This window comes from Phaenicophaeus curvirostris, chromosome 2, assembly GCF_032191515.1.
Source record: "Phaenicophaeus curvirostris isolate KB17595 chromosome 2, BPBGC_Pcur_1.0, whole genome shotgun sequence".
Lineage (NCBI taxonomy): Eukaryota > Metazoa > Chordata > Aves > Cuculiformes > Cuculidae > Phaenicophaeus > Phaenicophaeus curvirostris.
Genome location: NC_091393.1, coordinates 71,431,655 through 71,448,336, shown reverse-complemented (window position 1 = coordinate 71,448,336; position 16,682 = coordinate 71,431,655). Strand labels below are relative to the sequence as shown.

At 38.5% G+C, this 16,682-nt stretch overlaps 1 protein-coding gene across 1 annotated transcript in view; it reads left to right on the top strand.

The window, feature by feature from the left end:
• The window catches only part of SMYD3 (SET and MYND domain containing 3), a 397,261-nt gene that overhangs the window by 34,695 nt on the left and 345,884 nt on the right, over positions 1–16,682 (top strand). Inside the window, exon 2 of the mRNA XM_069852421.1 lies at positions 15,420–15,483. Coding sequence (XP_069708522.1) covers positions 15,420–15,483 — 64 coding nt within the window. The remainder of the gene's footprint in view (positions 1–15,419; positions 15,484–16,682) is intronic.

The window sequence follows — 16,682 nt, the reverse complement described above, 5'->3', positions numbered from 1 at the left end:
TGCACTACATGTCATTTTGAAAAATGTAATTTACTTCTAACTTAAATAAATAACCCAAAATGATATGGATTGTATAGAGGTTTGGTTTCAGATTTGAAATCAGTATTGTTCCTTGGCTGATGGGAGTTTTGTTCCATGGTTTGAAGCCACCAGCTGTCAAAAGATATCGTCTTCTCCAAAGCTGACTTTTGCCATGATAATAGGTAGCTGTGTTGTGGTGAATTAAAGAAATTCTTCACCTTTTTGTTATTATTTTTGGCCTTCCTGTGTTGGAATTTTTAAATTATTTTTATTTCATGCTAGCAGAAGTGATTTCCAAAAGCAGCACTTATAAATTCAGAAGAGTTTTGTTTTCTTCAGACAAATATTTTGGTAGTAGAACTTACTTTTGTAGATGACAGAGCTATCTATATTCCTTTACCTGCCTTCACTGAGAAGCAGCAAATCTCTTTTTCAGATGATGTATTTGGGTTTTGAAGAGTCCACCAAAAGGAGATGTGGAGTCTTTTCAAGTTCAGTTCTTCTGTTAAGCTTAAATTGCAGGTGTGATTTGGGTTCTTTTAGCTGTCTTAATGAACTATGTGAAATTAATTTACTAGCTGAGAAGAATGCCAATTTAGATAAACAGGGGAGCCAGCCTCTTGATTAAAACAAAAGAAAACAAAAATCCCCCAAAACAAAACTAAACCTCCTACAAACAATGCAACCTTGCATTTTCTGCTCACATCTTAGGAAAATGCCTGTTTCAGCGAGTATTTCCTGCATAGCCTAAGCAACCAGAATGACAGAGATCAGTCAGGTCTTTGCTTTGTGCTCTGCAAGATACTTGTTCTTGCAGCTGGCCTGCAGAGGAGTACTTTCTCTGCACCTCTCATTTACAACTAATGCGTGAAGACGCTTTAAGAAGAAATACTCAAATCAGCTTTAACTTAAGTACCTATTGCAGTTATATAACAATAATGGGAATACAACAAGAGCTACTTAAATTGTTGGCACACTGGAACATTTTTGAGTGGAAGTTCATCTGGAAACCAGCATTCAAGCAGTAAAATAAGCGAAATATATATAGGGTTTCTCTAGGTCATTCTGACACTGTAGCAGTCTTTCTAATATGCATGAGCCACTTGTGTGTGTGCCAGCAGAGCTGTTGAAGGGAGCAGCTTTCTAAGCTGGTGAGGGACCTCTTCTGAATTTCATTGTGTTACTGCAGGGGTGGTGGTTAATATTCAGAAAAAGGTAAGGAATTAGAGTGTGATGTTTCCATGAGACATAGGATGAATTAGAAAAATATGAGATGAAAGATTCAGAATAAGAGAACCAAGAGAGGTTGCATATATCGACAAAATTTATACGTGTATATGCACACACTTGAAAAAAAAATATTTTGCAACCTTAATGAAAGTGAAGCTTTTACAAAACAGTGTGATTGTGGTGGATCATTCTTTCCCACATACTTCTGTTCATTGATTTGGGGCAAGGCTAACTTCAGAAATTAGCAGAGGCCAAATGCCGGGTCCTGCACTTGGGGCATGACAACCCTGTGCAGCTACAGACTAGGAGAAGTCTGGCTGGAAAGCTGCCTGGAGGACAAAGACCTGGGGCTGCTGAACACGAGCTAGCAGTGTGCCCAGGCAGCCAAGAAGGCCAATGGCATCTTGACTTTTATCAAAAACGATGTGACCAGCAGGTCCAGGGAGGTTATTCTGCCCTTGTACTCTGCAGTGGTGAGACCGCTCCTTGAATCCTCTGTTCAGTTCTGGACCCCTCACCACAAGAAGGTTGTTGAGGCTCTCGAGCGAGTCCAGAGAAGAGCAACGAAGCTGGTGAAGGGACTGGAGAACAAGTCTTATGAGAAGCAACTGAGGTAACTGGGGTTGTTTAGCTTTGAGAAGAGGAGGCTTGAGGGGAGATCTACAACTACCTGAAAGGAGGTTGTAGAGAGGAGGGTGCTGGCCTCTTCTCCCAATTGACAGGGAACAGGACAAGAGGGGAGGTTCCCCGCCAGGGCAGGTTCAGGCTGGATATCAGGAAAAAAATTTTCACGGAAAGGGTCATCAGGCCCTGGCAGAGGCTGCTCAGGGAGGTGGTTGAGTCACCATCCTTGGAGGTATTTAGAAGATGGGTAGCCGAGGTGCTCATAGACATGGTTTAGTGATTTATAGGAATGGTTGGACTTGATGATCCAAGAGTTCTTTTCCAACTTGGTGATTCTATGATTCTATGATTTCATTCATGATCCATCACTGATACTTAAAGGCCCAAGTTTCTTAGCTATGGAAAAAATGAGATTTAACTGAAGACTTGTAGTGATGTAGAAGTAGTATTTTCTGGAACATAAAAAACAATTTAACAGTATAATTGTGCAAAATCTGTACCAATCCATATAAATATGTGATTCTCCATAGTAGTTCAAACCCCCTTGCAGTGTCTATGCCTCTTTGAAGCTTTTTCAATACCAGAGGCAATTTTTGGAATGGAAGTTTGTGCACTGATATGTTGGGATTGAGACAAGTCAGCAGGAAGGTAGATGACAATTTCTCATCTTATGACAGATATTATGGCTTGTCAGCTCCTCCTTTCAACATTTGCTGTAGAACATTGTTGTAAGAAAGAAAATGAGAATGAGTAGCTAAGCATGAGGAAGCATGTTATATACTGAAATTTCCAATTTGATTCTATTAATGAAAATAATAGTTTCAGACTTTTAAAAAGCACTTGGTTATTTCTCATGTTATTGTAACATTACTATGTTGTATAGTATGCTGAGCTAGAAATGGAGAGGGCTTCATTTAAAAATACATCACTTATAAAAAATTGAGATTTAAAAAAATTAGTTATTTGAGTTCTGAAAGCTACCCACATTTTATGTCCATTTTTACATCTCCAACACAATTTATTCAAAATTGTTTTGCAAGTGTTTTCTGTGCTTACTCTCTAAAATAAGGAATAGTTTCTGGGAGACACTAAATTATTCAGACGCTGCCTCAGTTGGAATAAGTATCTTTTATGACAGTACTGGCTACAGTTAGAAATAGAGCAGTACTTATAACAGAACTAGTTAATGAGAGGGGGCTGCCATTTGCGGGCATGCCTAAGCATGTGCCAATCTTCAAGCATGTTGGTTAGTGCTACTGAAATTCCCAGAGTTAGATGCCTTCCTGGTCAAACTGTTACTTCTTCAGTAGGAAAGCTTGTTCTGAAGCTGATGATGACATTTCATTCTAAAATACACTTCTGAATTGGGCCAATTTCTTTTAAAAGACCTTTCTGTTGGAAATGGACACATTTGGAAACCATGAAGGGTTTATAGGTTTTGCTTACTTACTAATTCATATGTCAAATAGGTGGAAAGTGGTCTGCGACAAATTAACTTAAGTGCTCTCAGCTCTTAATTAGAATTTAGTTTTTTTTTCCTGAAAATATATAGGTATCACTATAGTTATAGAGCTATTTCTTCTGACTGTTTTGGGTTTTTTTGCTTGTCCACTAAATGGAAAAGCGAAACTCAGATGACTAATCTTTGGAACTGAAGAAACATCTATTTCGCTTTTAGCCATTGGATGTCACCAGAGTACACAGAGTAAGTATTGGATGTGGAACTGATTAATGGTTTTCCTTGGAGTGGCAAGTTTCCAGTCCTGCAGAAGCTTTCTCAGATCAGTAGTCATAGCATTTTGGCGAGCTCCATAATAGCTGAGACTCTCTTAGAGTATTGAGCAAGAAACAAGTTTGGGACCTCATCCTGCTTCTGTAGAAGCATTGGCGCCAAATGAAGTGGGGACAGAAGCAAGCAAGACATGAGTAAATATCACCATACAGTTCAGCCTTGATATTTTTGTGTTTGTTGCAGTGGAATATTTAGCAGAAACCTTGAAAGCAACTTGTGTATTAACTGCACACAGTTACTGCAGTGTTTATTAGCTCCTGTACCCTCACTTTCTTTCCACTGTTTGGGTGGTATTCTGCTAGCCCTGCGGCAGCGGGGACCTCTGCTCTGTTAGATGGCCAAATGCTTGCTGCTTTCTTTTGGCAGCACTGTGCACTACCCGTGCTTTCCCACAGGCACTCTACCTGCAATGGCTGAGGCTGACTTTGGGGATGTTTGCAGGGTTAACTGAAATGTGGAAGATCATCATCTTCTAGAATAAGATGGAGGCTCTGATGAGTCTTTAAGCTCTATGAGTCTATGAGATGTAAAAAGGTTAGTGACTACAGTTTTTTATAGTAAGATTTTTTTAGTCAGTCTGGCATTATAAATGACCTTTAGGGCAGTTTTAAGGTTTAACTTTTACTTTTAGCTATTTTATATATAGTCCTGCTTGAAGCTCTTGCTTTCCATCACTAGTGGTACAACACAACTGCAGTGAACGTAACAATTTGACTTTAACTGCCTTATAGATGTCAGCAGTAAATATTTGAAAAAAAATATTCTGCATTTTCTGAATAATTTCTATATAGCATTGCTGTCCCAGTGCTAATATGAAATACCTTCATTTTTCTTGGTGAACATCTCCATAATTAAACTTTAGAGTGGGACCCATGAAATTCGTCTTGCAGTGACATGTAAAGGAGGAAAGCAGAAAGGAAAGTATCCCTTCTGTATTGACAGTCAGAATCTGTTGAGAGAGAAGTGACATAACCAAGTTTATTTAAGCACTTGATAGGAGGAAACTTTGTAAAATGTTCTTATATGAAGTTGCTTGAATGTGATCACCCTGCGGAGAAATGAAGACTGTTATAAGGAGTGTAAAATGAAAAATTATCATTCAGTAAGGCTATTTGGCACTATGCGTAATAAATGTAAATCCACTCCTTTCAGGTGTTTCCAAGCCACGTTTTCATTCATTCTTGGACAGAAATTATTGGGAGATATAAACTTTTTGGAGCTGATGGGGAACAAAGTGACAGTGCTCTCACCAAAAAGCCAAGGCCTTTGTAATCTAGAAAAGGGGAAGGAGATTCCCAAACAGGAAAGTTGTTGTAACACAAGTAAAATTAGGGGAAAAAATACAAACAGTGGCAGGAAAACTAAAATACCTGCAAGGCTGGAGATAACAAAATGACATAAAATGATAAAAAATTGCAGATTTGAAGAAAAATATATTTTTAAAAATGTTGGAAGATGTGTGTCAATGGTCATTTAAAAGACTCTCTATGCAGCTGGACTGAGTTAGGCCTTGTTAGGCAGCTACCTGTAAATTCATTACAGGTGTTTGTATACAGATTTGCTAAGGGTGATCTTTCTTCAGGTTTCTCCAATGTCTTGCAATTATGTAGGATAGTTTGGGAGAGTAAACAGAGGTTCTGATGGGAATAGTCTGCATTTCTGAGGTGGAGTTCAGAGTTGGTATCAGAAATGCATTTGTATGAGAGAAACATATATGCATTTAAAGTGTACCCCAAGAGGAACAAGTACAGCAGAAAGCCATCCTGCTCTGGAGGGCTGGCTGGAGTTGAGAAATAGTTACTGGTATCCAGAACGTTTTCACATTTTTCTGATGCAAAAGTCTTCAGCAGGATTTTGTGAGTATACAGTTCTGGAAGAGGATGCTTTGGATATCTTGCAAGACTTCATGATATCAGATTACACACGAGATAAGGGGAAACAAGCTGTTTCTCTAGGCTCTGTGCCAGCATATGCATGAACTTGTTTCTCTGTGTCCTAAGCCCTCTCTGCTACCTGATAGAAATATTTCTTTTTTTCCAGCATTTCCTTCATTTTTTCTAGCTTTGTGGGCTCTTCAGCTTCTAAGTAAGCACAACTGACTATCCTATTCCAGTCACCTGCATTTGTATGTTAACTTGGGTGTGATCTGGACGTAAGGGCTAAGCAGGTGAAAATAAGGGATTAATTTGATGTACCTTCTTACCTGATTCTAAATCTACAAGACAAAATGCACCATGATTTATTTTGAGCCCAGCTGTATTGCAGCGTTCTTCCTAACTCGTTGCCTGAAATATTTTATTTTTTATTCAGTACTTTCCAAATGTGTTCCATAGGGAATGAAAGGCCTGTCGGGCGTAACTTTTTGTATTTGGAAACAGAAAAACAAGTACGTAAACATTGCAGGACCTCTAAAAAATAGTTATCCTAAAAAAAATAAATGCAGTCAAGAAGGGAAAGGAACTAAGAAAGAAAACAGCTGATGAGGATATTTCTCTTTGTGAGGGTCAGAAGGATTTATGTTTCACTGAAAATCAGAGATCTGTGTGATCCAGGAGGTAATACTAGCAGGGTGTAAATATTTACAGCAGTATATTTTTGAGTAACAACTTTCTTTTTGTGGAATGTTGACTCATGGATCAGAAAAAAAAGATACTTGGAGAAAGGGCAGATTAATGACCAATGCATTTATCAGTTTTATAGGGAAAGGTGAAAGATGGGATATTTTGTTATACTTGGCTTCATTGGATTGTAACCACATGTTCCAGAAATAAGGTTTTACAAATATTGCATGTTGCTTTTAAATTTTTTTTACATGTTTCTAAGTTATAGATGTGTCCTTTTCATATTGTGAAATATAATCCTAGTATGTTTCTGTATTTAGCTTTCTTCTTTGATTACAATCCCAAGGTAGAATGACTGTACTATGTGACTGAAATTAATCTGTTTAAGCCTGAAATTGCTGGAGGCACGTTGGTGTGCCAGCTGCAGGAAAGCATTGGAGATGGCCTTGGTTTGAAGGGAATTGTGTCAAAGTAGCTTTGCAGGGCAAGTAGATGTAGGAGACAATTTGTAGTAGTTAACTTGCGCTCTCTGAGCCAAATATTGTTTATTTTCTGCTTCAGTGCTTTTAGTAGGGGATAGGCGTGAGTTTTGCTGGGAGGATAATTGCAGTATTTTCATTCAACTATTGATTTCTGTTGTGATGACGTTTGTTTTAATGTTAATAAAATGTGCGTATGAATGTGTTTATGTATAGTTATATACTAAGTGTGTGTGAATACATACATACATAAATGTTAATGATATTTTACTCTGAAGCTAATCTGAAGCTAATCTCTGAAGCTAACCAAAAAGTACTGTTTTGGAAGATGCTAAGTGCTTCCGCTGAACAGCATTTTCAGTTAAAAGGCCTTGTACTATAGAAATAGCTTCTGAAGTCTTTTCTGTTTTCATTAGAGAGATTTTCTTGTACTTCCTTGCATAGATTAGGATTAGAGGGAAATATTGAATGAAGGAACAGAATTCAAAGATATGATTAAATTTTTTCCCTGCTTCAGGGCCAAATTTTTAGGTATTTCTTCTTATAAATTCCTTCACTAATTTGCTTAAAAAGCACTGCATGTGAAGCTTTTTATCAATTACCAGCTAGTGAAGAGGTGAATAATTCTGTTCTTGGTCATATCAGTATAAATACGGAGGTTTTTTCCAGAAAATTAACATAGGGCTTTTTTTCAATTTAATCAAAGGAGAATTATCTCTCTTGTGGCTCTAGATAACTTTTCGGTCTCAGTGTTGAATGTTTTTAAAAATCCAATCTTTTTAAAAATAGTACAGAGTAGTTTTGAAAGAGGAGCCTTTTCTTATCAGAATTTAACAATGCTGCTATGACTGCATGAGCACAAAGACTAGCTTCTGCATAGGGGTAAATGAAAATCTACCCTCTGGATGTCTTTTTATTGGTTTTCCAGCCTTAATTTTAGCTCCTGCAATCCCCAAAAGAAGAAAAAGCTAAAAATCCAACATATAATGTCAGAAAATATGATTTCGGAGTGAATAAATAACTGTAGACCACAACAAGGTTTACTTAGAAAATGTTTTTTTCCCAATTTTAGACCAGGTGTTCTTCAGAAGAAAAATCAAGATGCAGAAAAATGCTATGGGAGATAATACCTAACATACAAACTTACACAAAAAATACCATCCAGAACCTCCTGTCAGCTGAAGTCATATGACCCAGCATGTTCATTACTTATTTGGTTTATATTTAAAATCAAATAAAGATAATACATATGTAATAAACAATATTTGAGAACCGATGCCCTTTCTAAGCAGAAGGATCCTCTATCTCTCCATCTATTTGAATTTTTTAATTCTGGTTTTTTTTCCTTATAGAATGTATCCAGAAATGTTTCAGGGTGTTAAATATATGACTGGGTGCAAAAAAAGTACAGCAAACAGCAGCAAATGTGGGCATTTGGGGTGGCACATGAGTCTTCAGAAACCAAGACTTAAGTTACGGAAGTCATCCTGAATAATCTGTATTTTTGTTTGCGTTAGTAGGTGGTGTGTGTGGAAGTGCAAAAGCCTTAACTAAACTTTCAACACAGGACAGGTGCTTTGGTTATTCATGGAGTCATAGAATCACTAGGTTGGAAAAGATCTTTGAGATCATCAAGTCCAGCTGTGCCTGTCCACTACTAAACCATATCCCTAAACACTTCAATAACCTGTAATACTTCAATAACCTGTAACTACTTTCATGAATGGGGATTCAACCACCTCCCTGGGCAATCTGTTCATGTTTTCTCCTTTTTCTTTTTTTCTAGGACATTGCAGTACCAGTTCTATAGTATGTTCAGGTATAAAGTAGATGATTCTTATATTTGGAAATAAAATAGGTATGTTTTTCTTGTAGAAAAGGTCTTAGTTCTTGCTTCAATAATTGATGGTTAGCTCTAGTTACTATCTTTTTACTCCAAATATTTGTTATTCTTGCTGCCTCTTAGAAAATTACTTCTCCCTAGTTCTGTTGTTAGGTTAAAAAAGATTAATTCATATACTTACCCAACACAACAAAGTGTGCTAGCGGAGACTATGGCAGATTTTTACGTGACTTTTAGGGGCATAGATTGCAAAGAATTCTTACCTGTTGTACTCTTGTTTGCTCAGACCCAACAGGTTATATGGGACCTGAGAGCAGTGTACAGAATAACCTTAGGGAAGAAAAACCTTGCAGCCCTATTTTAGAGTCCAGGGAGCACGTGGAGGATGGCTTCTACCCTCACCCCAGCTGATCCACAATTGCAGAGCAGGTCCAGGGCACTGCCATGGTGGAAGAGAGGAAGCCCCGAGCCTGCTGAGAATGGCCCGAGTCAGCACTAGGGCACTGAAGGGCTGAGAACCCCTGCCGTAGGCATGGCTCTCTGGCTGTGGAAGGTTGTTGCTTGCCAAGGGCTTGGATTTGGGATGTTGCAGAGGCATACACCTGGGGGTTATTGCCACCTGCTTCCCAGCATCTTTTGTCCTTGTCCCCAGAGCCATGCTGTGTTTTTTGGTATGAGAGATGCCCCTCCACCAGCAGTGCTGGGTACCCATGTGGGTTAGCAGTAGGGTAACAGCTGTGGACCAGCTGTGCCACTACATTGAGTTATTCTTCTGCTGGAAGAGAGGAGAAAAGAAAGTAGTAGTTGCACTTAAGGTAACCTCTCTACTCTCGGATCCACTGAATTTAAAATGGCTGCTTGTTATTTGCATCTTTATTTTTGTTATTGGAAGACAGGAGTATATTAGTGAAATGATGAATGACATATTTGCTTATCAAGGGTATTGATTGCTTTCATTTTGTGACAGGTCTGAAATGCACACACTTGAGAAAATCCAAGTAGACTTTATCCACTTGACATGTTTGACTGGATCGCAAAGGTCTAAGAATTTGTTCAGGGAATTAGTTCAACATGACATGCCTCTGAAAGAGCCTCTGTTTTGTTACATGCTTTATAGGGCTGGATTATTAACTGAAAAACAGTATCAACAACAAAAATGCAGTAGGGGATTTGTGTGTGATTGCCCTTTCGTCTTGCAAGCTGTGGCAGAAGCAGAAGTGTGAATAAACTGCATAGGAAGAAGTATTGAGCTCAGTCTGGTAATCAAATGTGCTGTTATGTCAGACACTTATCTTGTGAGTAGGGCTGAAAGTCAAGTATCTGCAATCAGCACAGAAGTGTAGATGCATTTTCATTATAAATTAAGTAGAGTAGTCTAATTGTATTTGGTTGGATTTTGTTGTGGTTTTTAAAATTATATTAGGTTGTTTCCTGGCAAACAGAAGTATTTTGTGATGTTTTTAGAAGGGCAAATTTTGTATGTTGTGAGAGTGCAGGTGTGGCTCTGATAGGAGTTGACAGTCCAGGCAAACCCTTGTCAACTTCTTCAATCTGTCATTCAGACTTGGCATGTTCTTCTTAGGATTTTAGCCATGTGTTTTCAGGCTGTCTCCTGTGCTGCCACTCATACTTGGGAGTAGCTTTCCATAGACCTGTCTGCCTCACTGCTCATCATCAGCTCCTCCTTACAGTGCTCTGGTCTTCTTGTACCTTTAGTAAAAAGGCAATTGAAAAAAGCTAGAAGGAAAAAAAGTTATTTTGCTGGTCAGGGTGTGTATGCCACTTCCAGTTGTACTACTTTACTAATTTTTCTGTTGTCTTGTAGATTTTCATTTGGCTTTTGTCCATATCAATCCTTTGTGATTTCCCCTACACAGCTATATATTCATGTTTATTTTTTTGCCTTCTCAGTACACATTGGTAGTTCTTATTCTGTGAGTAGTGTTGCTTGCTCTTCCGTAAGGGTTTGTGGTTGTTTGGAAAATCTCACTGAAACTGTATAGGAAAACTAATAATTTATTTTAAATTGTAATATCTTTTTTTTTTCTTTTTTATTGCGGCAGAAACTTTTTCAAGTATTACTCAGTGCATTAGATCAAATTCTCTACATTTTCTCATCTATTAAATTAGCCATGTTAGGTGAGATGCAGTAGATACTATCTCTGGATGATGTTTACAGGTAATAAAAAATACATGTGAGTATTTGACAGTGACTTGAGAATTGTTTCAATAAAGCCTGTAACATTAATATAATATTCAGAGGGACTGGAAAAAAACTAGGCACATTGTAGCAGTTTTAAAGATGTTCTTAAATACATGGGTCCTGTGCATATGAATACATAAACCTTGTTCTTGAGTTCTTTATATTCAGATTAAGTGGTTTAGATCATGCTGTTTTATGTTTAAAATGTCATGTAGCAAGATTCCTAGGTGCTTTAAATCTAAAGGAATTTTTTTAGTCCAAGAGAGAGAGAACTGGAAGAAAAAGCAATGATTTCTTCTGTAGCTTTACCAATCAGCTCTGCAACAGGCATTCTACATCTGCTTGTCATTCAAAGAAACCCCAGAAGATGAATGGATAGGTCATTCATTATCCAGTGCCAGCAGGGAGTCACCTTATTCAAATAATCTGACTGGTAGTGTCAGTTTGGCAAAAACCCAAGTTTTGAGTGATGGTCCTCAGATTTTTTTGTATGTTTGTATTTGTTACTGCAGCATCATTAACCCTTGGGGACAAAGGATACAAAGGAAATGAAACTTATGTGGGTGCTAAAGGAGTTTGCTGCTTTGTCTCAACTGGTCCACTAATTGTTTTACAAAAGAAAGAATGAATAAGTGTTGGTGAATTGACACCAATTATTCCAGTAAATCCTGGCATGTCTTGGAAAAATACAAAGAGGTATATACCAAGGCAAGCTATGCTTGCAGTATATTAAGGTTGCCTGAACTAGCATGCTGAGGAAAGAATTAAATCTTTAGGAGACTTCTCTGATAGTTACAGGCATGCATTCTTCTAAATTGTGGCTCCAGAAAGTTATATTTCCTCTGCTTTAGGAATCTGCTTTATTTGTTGCTGCTGAAACTTTGTTACTATGGAACTAAAGCTACAAATGCTTTGTTATCCAAGTCCTAAGTTGTTACTGTGTTTTGAAGACTAGCATTTAGGAAAAAACCCTCTAAATCTACTTTCAAAATTGTTTTGCTCAGTCATTCTGCAGTAGGGTGAATTCTTAGTCATTAGGATAATACTATGTAATAATGAAGAGATGACAGAGACTGCTAGCATGGATATAGAATACTGAATGCAAAGGACATATCTAGAAAAAGAGAGTCTGCAAGCTCTCTCATGACCTCTCTGTGATCCTGTTTGGCAATGTATGAAAGGCTTATAAAGAGCAACAAGGGCACACTGCAGAGTGATGGTCTCGAGGGCTGTCACTGTGCATGTGGGCAGCTGAACAGCAAATCAATGTTCTAGGTGCCTGTCTTTTTTTCTTTTTTTTCTTTTTTTTCTTTTTTTTTTCTTTTTTTGTTTTAGGTCAGTAGGCAGATATTTAGTGGTAATGGTGCCTGTGAGGTTGTGAATGGTTCACTGACAGATTTGAAAGCTAATAAAGCAATAGCTAAACAAATTGTGGCTCTTGTAGTGTCTTCTTTCAGTAATTTGAAATGTCTAGCTTCAGGAAAGTTTTTATCTATCCTGTTAATTGTGAAATGTCTAGAAAGAAGGTGTGGATTTCTTATAAATGATTCTTTTGTGTCCGTGATACTGCATGCTGCTTAGTATTAAAAGATGTGCCAGAACTTGTCTTGCTGGAGAAGAATTTGTACGCATAGTTTCTGAGCATGTTTTGAGCAACAAAGCTGGTGAAAGGGCTGGAGAACAGGCCTTATGAGGAGCGGCTGAGAGAGCTGGGGTTGTTTAGCCTGGAGAAGAGGAGGCTGAGGGGTGACCTCATTGCTCTCTACAACTACCTGAAAGGACGTTGTAGAGAGGAGGGTGCTGGCCTCTTCTCCCAAGTGACAGGGGACAGGACAAGAGGGAATGGCCTCAAGCTCCGACAGGGGAGGTTTAGGCTAGACGTTAGGAAAAAATTCTTTACAGAAAGGGTCATTGGGCACTGGCAGAGGCTGCCCAGGGAGGTGGTTGAGTCACCTTCCCTGGAGGTGTTTAAGGCACGGGTGGACGAGGTGCTGAGGGATATGGTTTAGTGTTTGGTAGGAACGGTTGGACTCGGTGATCCGGTGGGTCTCTTCCAACCTGGTTATTCTGTGATTCTGTCATTTATACTTGGACTGCTTCTGATATCCAAATCAATAAGCAGATGCAAGCAGCATTTCTGTTTCTTTTTTGTTGTCTACAGTAATTATTCCACTGAAGTGTGTGTCTTCCCCAAATTACTCTGACATGAGCTTCTAATCTAGAATGAAAAATACGTGCTCCTCTATCATAGGCTTGTTATAGTTATGCTATTGTTCAACCCTGAAAATTAATCAGGTCTCCCTGGCTGGCAAATGAAGATTTCACACTTGCTTCTAACTCTAAGTCATCTGCAGACATTGCACCTTAAAATTTAAAATCAAAAACCTATTGTGCATGTACAAAATCTTACATTGTGTTTATAGGAATCTGACAGCTGCTAGTTTGGGGTTTTTTTCAGTGTCCAGGGTTGGTTTTGCAGGCAGGAAGATAAAGAAGGCACTAGCAAAGTACGTGCTTATACCTGAAATATTTCTAATTTATTTTTCTGCTGATAGTAGGAATGCCTACAAAATATTGTGCAACAAAATAGTGATTTTTATGCAATGGAAATGGAAAATTCTTACTTGATTGTATATATACACAATCCTCCTCTTAATCTTTGACCAGCACAGCTATTTAAACTCCCGAAATGCTTACGAGATCCCTAAGATAATGCATAAGCTGCTATTTTCGAACTGTAATACTGTGATATATTAGCAAAATGCCTTTTCAGTTTGTGGGACTTGAGGATAAAGAGAGATTGTTTTGTACTAGAGCATGTTGCATGGTATTTCTGGTGTTCTGCCTCTACTCTGGTGTCATGGCTGAAATCAGTGGGCAAAATTCATCCTCCATAAGCTCTAGATTGAGATTTGTGAGGATGTTGGTTCTGGTTTTTCAGATGTGGCCTTTGGAGAATTTTCTATGGTTTTGAAGTCACCCATAGTAATTAAAATGGGGGAACAACTGAGTTGTGTAAGTAAAAGAAAAGGTCATGTTATGAGGCAGTTGAGCTGGGATTCCTGAGCGTGCAGCCTCTAGATTACTGATAACAGTGGAGGAGTTTTCTTTAGGCATCAGCAGAGACAGAGGATTACGTCTTGGTTTAGTTGCAGTTGGGCACACGAGTGTGAAGAGCACACCTAGTAGCAATGTACAGACACTGGGAATCTTGTAGAGAAAGGTCCTTCATCTGATCGTTTGAACTTGCCCTTTCAATTCAAAATGTTGCGTTAGATGCTTGGTTATCTGCCACATAAATTGGAAGGGTGAATTAATCTATGTAATAACATGCGAGGCAGCTAAATGTAAAACACTGTAGCAACACAAAGACTTCATTACTAAAATTACCTCTGGAGGCGGGGAGCGGTATGACTGACACCTCCTTCCTTGCTTTGCAGAAGGGTGGAGAAGGAGGTACTGAGGAGTAGCTCGTGGTGACAGTTCCTTGGCTGTTACTGAGCTGTGTGCAGCTCACAAAGTAACTGTGGTGCCCAGTAAGGTGCTGTGCTTGGTTAAGGTCAGAGGGATATCTGTGAGTAACACTGAGGGGAATTAATACAAATAATGCAGTCCATGCAGTACAAGTAACTGTACCTGTAATGAAACTCTCCTGCCTACAGTTTTAAGAACAGCAAAACCATATGTACTGTTTTCCCAGCCTTTTGAGCGTCCATTGAAGCATGTGAGTAACTTTGCATGTTAAGGGGTCAAAGTGAAAACCACCCAATGTTACCAGAATAATGCAACATGTTCAGTGTTTCCTACAGACAAATAAGAGGGAGAATCACGTTCTGTCTTATTTCTAGTCATCTGAAGTAAGCCTCTTTACTTTACCTGATGTATTTAAGGTATAAAATTTGCTCTATTGTGTGCTTTCCCATTGAACATTTCCATAGTGTCTAAAAATTTACAGAACTTCAGTGATGTTTTCTTAACTCATATAATTGTAAACTAAGACAACATCAGGAAATGATATTAGAGTCAGGAGGTGCTTTTAACCTGAGACTGTGATGCACAGCTCTAGTAGTTATCCTTCTGGTTTTCCCTAGATTTGTTTCCCCCTGCCCCCCAATTAATTTTTATTTTGGTCTCAATGTCCACCAGTCAGAAGTGTTTTCTAATGACCAAAAATTCTGCTGACATGACAGCCTCAGACTCTGTTAAAAAATTATAGCTGGATGGCACAACTGCAGGTTCACAACAAGGTCTTGCTTAACACAGATAATGATGCTTGCTCAAGACAAGACGTATAATAAATGGATTAACTAGCTGTATTGCATAATTATGTCATAATTATGACATTATCTACAAAATCAAACTCCTCAGGGTTATAGTAATATGGTAAAAAAAACCCAAAACAACTATTTGCTATCTTTACTGTTGATCCAATGTGGCCCTAGAGGTGCTGAGTCACCTGAGTAAAGGATGGTGAATATACTTTTGAATGTAACCATGCACCATTTCTTCTTGTGTAACAGTGCGCTTAAGACTCTTCTTGGTTTTCAGATATTCTTCTTGCCTTGGAATATCTGAAAATTGCTTCTTATGTAGGAAGGATAAATACAAAGCTCTAGTTGCATTTATAACTGATTTTTTATTTTTTTAAAATTTTTTTTCTAAACAGGAATGAAAATCTGCACAGATGCTCTCAGTGCAAGGTTGCCAAATACTGTGGTAAATCCTGTCAGGTAAGATGAAAACAGCAATAAAGGGTTGAAGAAAACTGGCACTTGAATACTTTATTTACAGGGTCTCCATGCATTTTGCATATTTTCATTCCCCCGCATTCAATTTCTTGTGTGTAAATATGCTTCCTTGTATTATTTGAGTATTTTTATAGTTACAAATATAAGTTGTGTCTATTGCACTGATTAGAAGCTGAAACATGTGGTGTTTGGCCATGCTTGGTTAAAGAGGGAGGAAGAATTTTTCAGTTTTTTTCGGTGTAGTCAATTTTGCAGCAAACCAATTTGTATTTCAAGACTAATTTTAATCACAGCAAAGTATATTATCCATTTTTTTGAAGAGGAAATAAGAGTCAAGCATACGCAGAGAAGGGAAGGCCTTGAGCAAAACTCCATCTCTCAGCATATCAAGAAGATTCAGTCAGGCTCTTCACAGTGGTGCATGACAGGAGGACAAGGGACAGCAGACTGAAGCTGAAAGAAAGGAAGTTCACATAGGTTCTAAGGAAAAGTTGTTTCACCTTGAGGACAGCCACGAGACGGAACGGGCTGGACAGAGTTTTGGTGTCATCTACATGTTTGGAGGATTTCAAGACCCCACTGGATAAACTTCTGAGCTGGCCTCAGAGCTGACCCTGCTCTACAACTAGAGATCTCTGTAGATCCCTTCCAACCTGAATTATCTTGTGATTTTATTCCTAAGAAACAGTTCTTAAGTGTGTTCAAACCTAAGATTTTAGTGTTTATATTTGGCTTGTATGGTCACTTAAGAATGTGTGCAGAAGTTGGCAGGATGTGGTACCCAGTGGACATGCAAGGGTAAATAACTGTGTAAAGTCGAACACAGCAGAGAACCAGTGGACTAGTACTCATACTGTATTACATGGATATGAATTTAACTTTTAAATTTAAATCATAGAATCATGGAATCACAGAAGGGTTTTGGTTGGAAGGTCATCTTGATCCAAGTCCTCTGTCATGGGCAGGGACACCTCCCACTAGACCAGGCTGCTCAAGGCCTCATCAAACCTGGCCTTGAACAGTTCCAGGAAGGGGGCATCCACAACTTCCCTGTGCAGCCCATGCCAGTGTCTTATCACCCTCATCGTGAAGAATTTCTTCCTAATGTCTAACCTAAATCTTTCCCCCATCAATTTAAAGCCATTCTTAAAGACCTTGATATTCAAACATGCTAACTATAA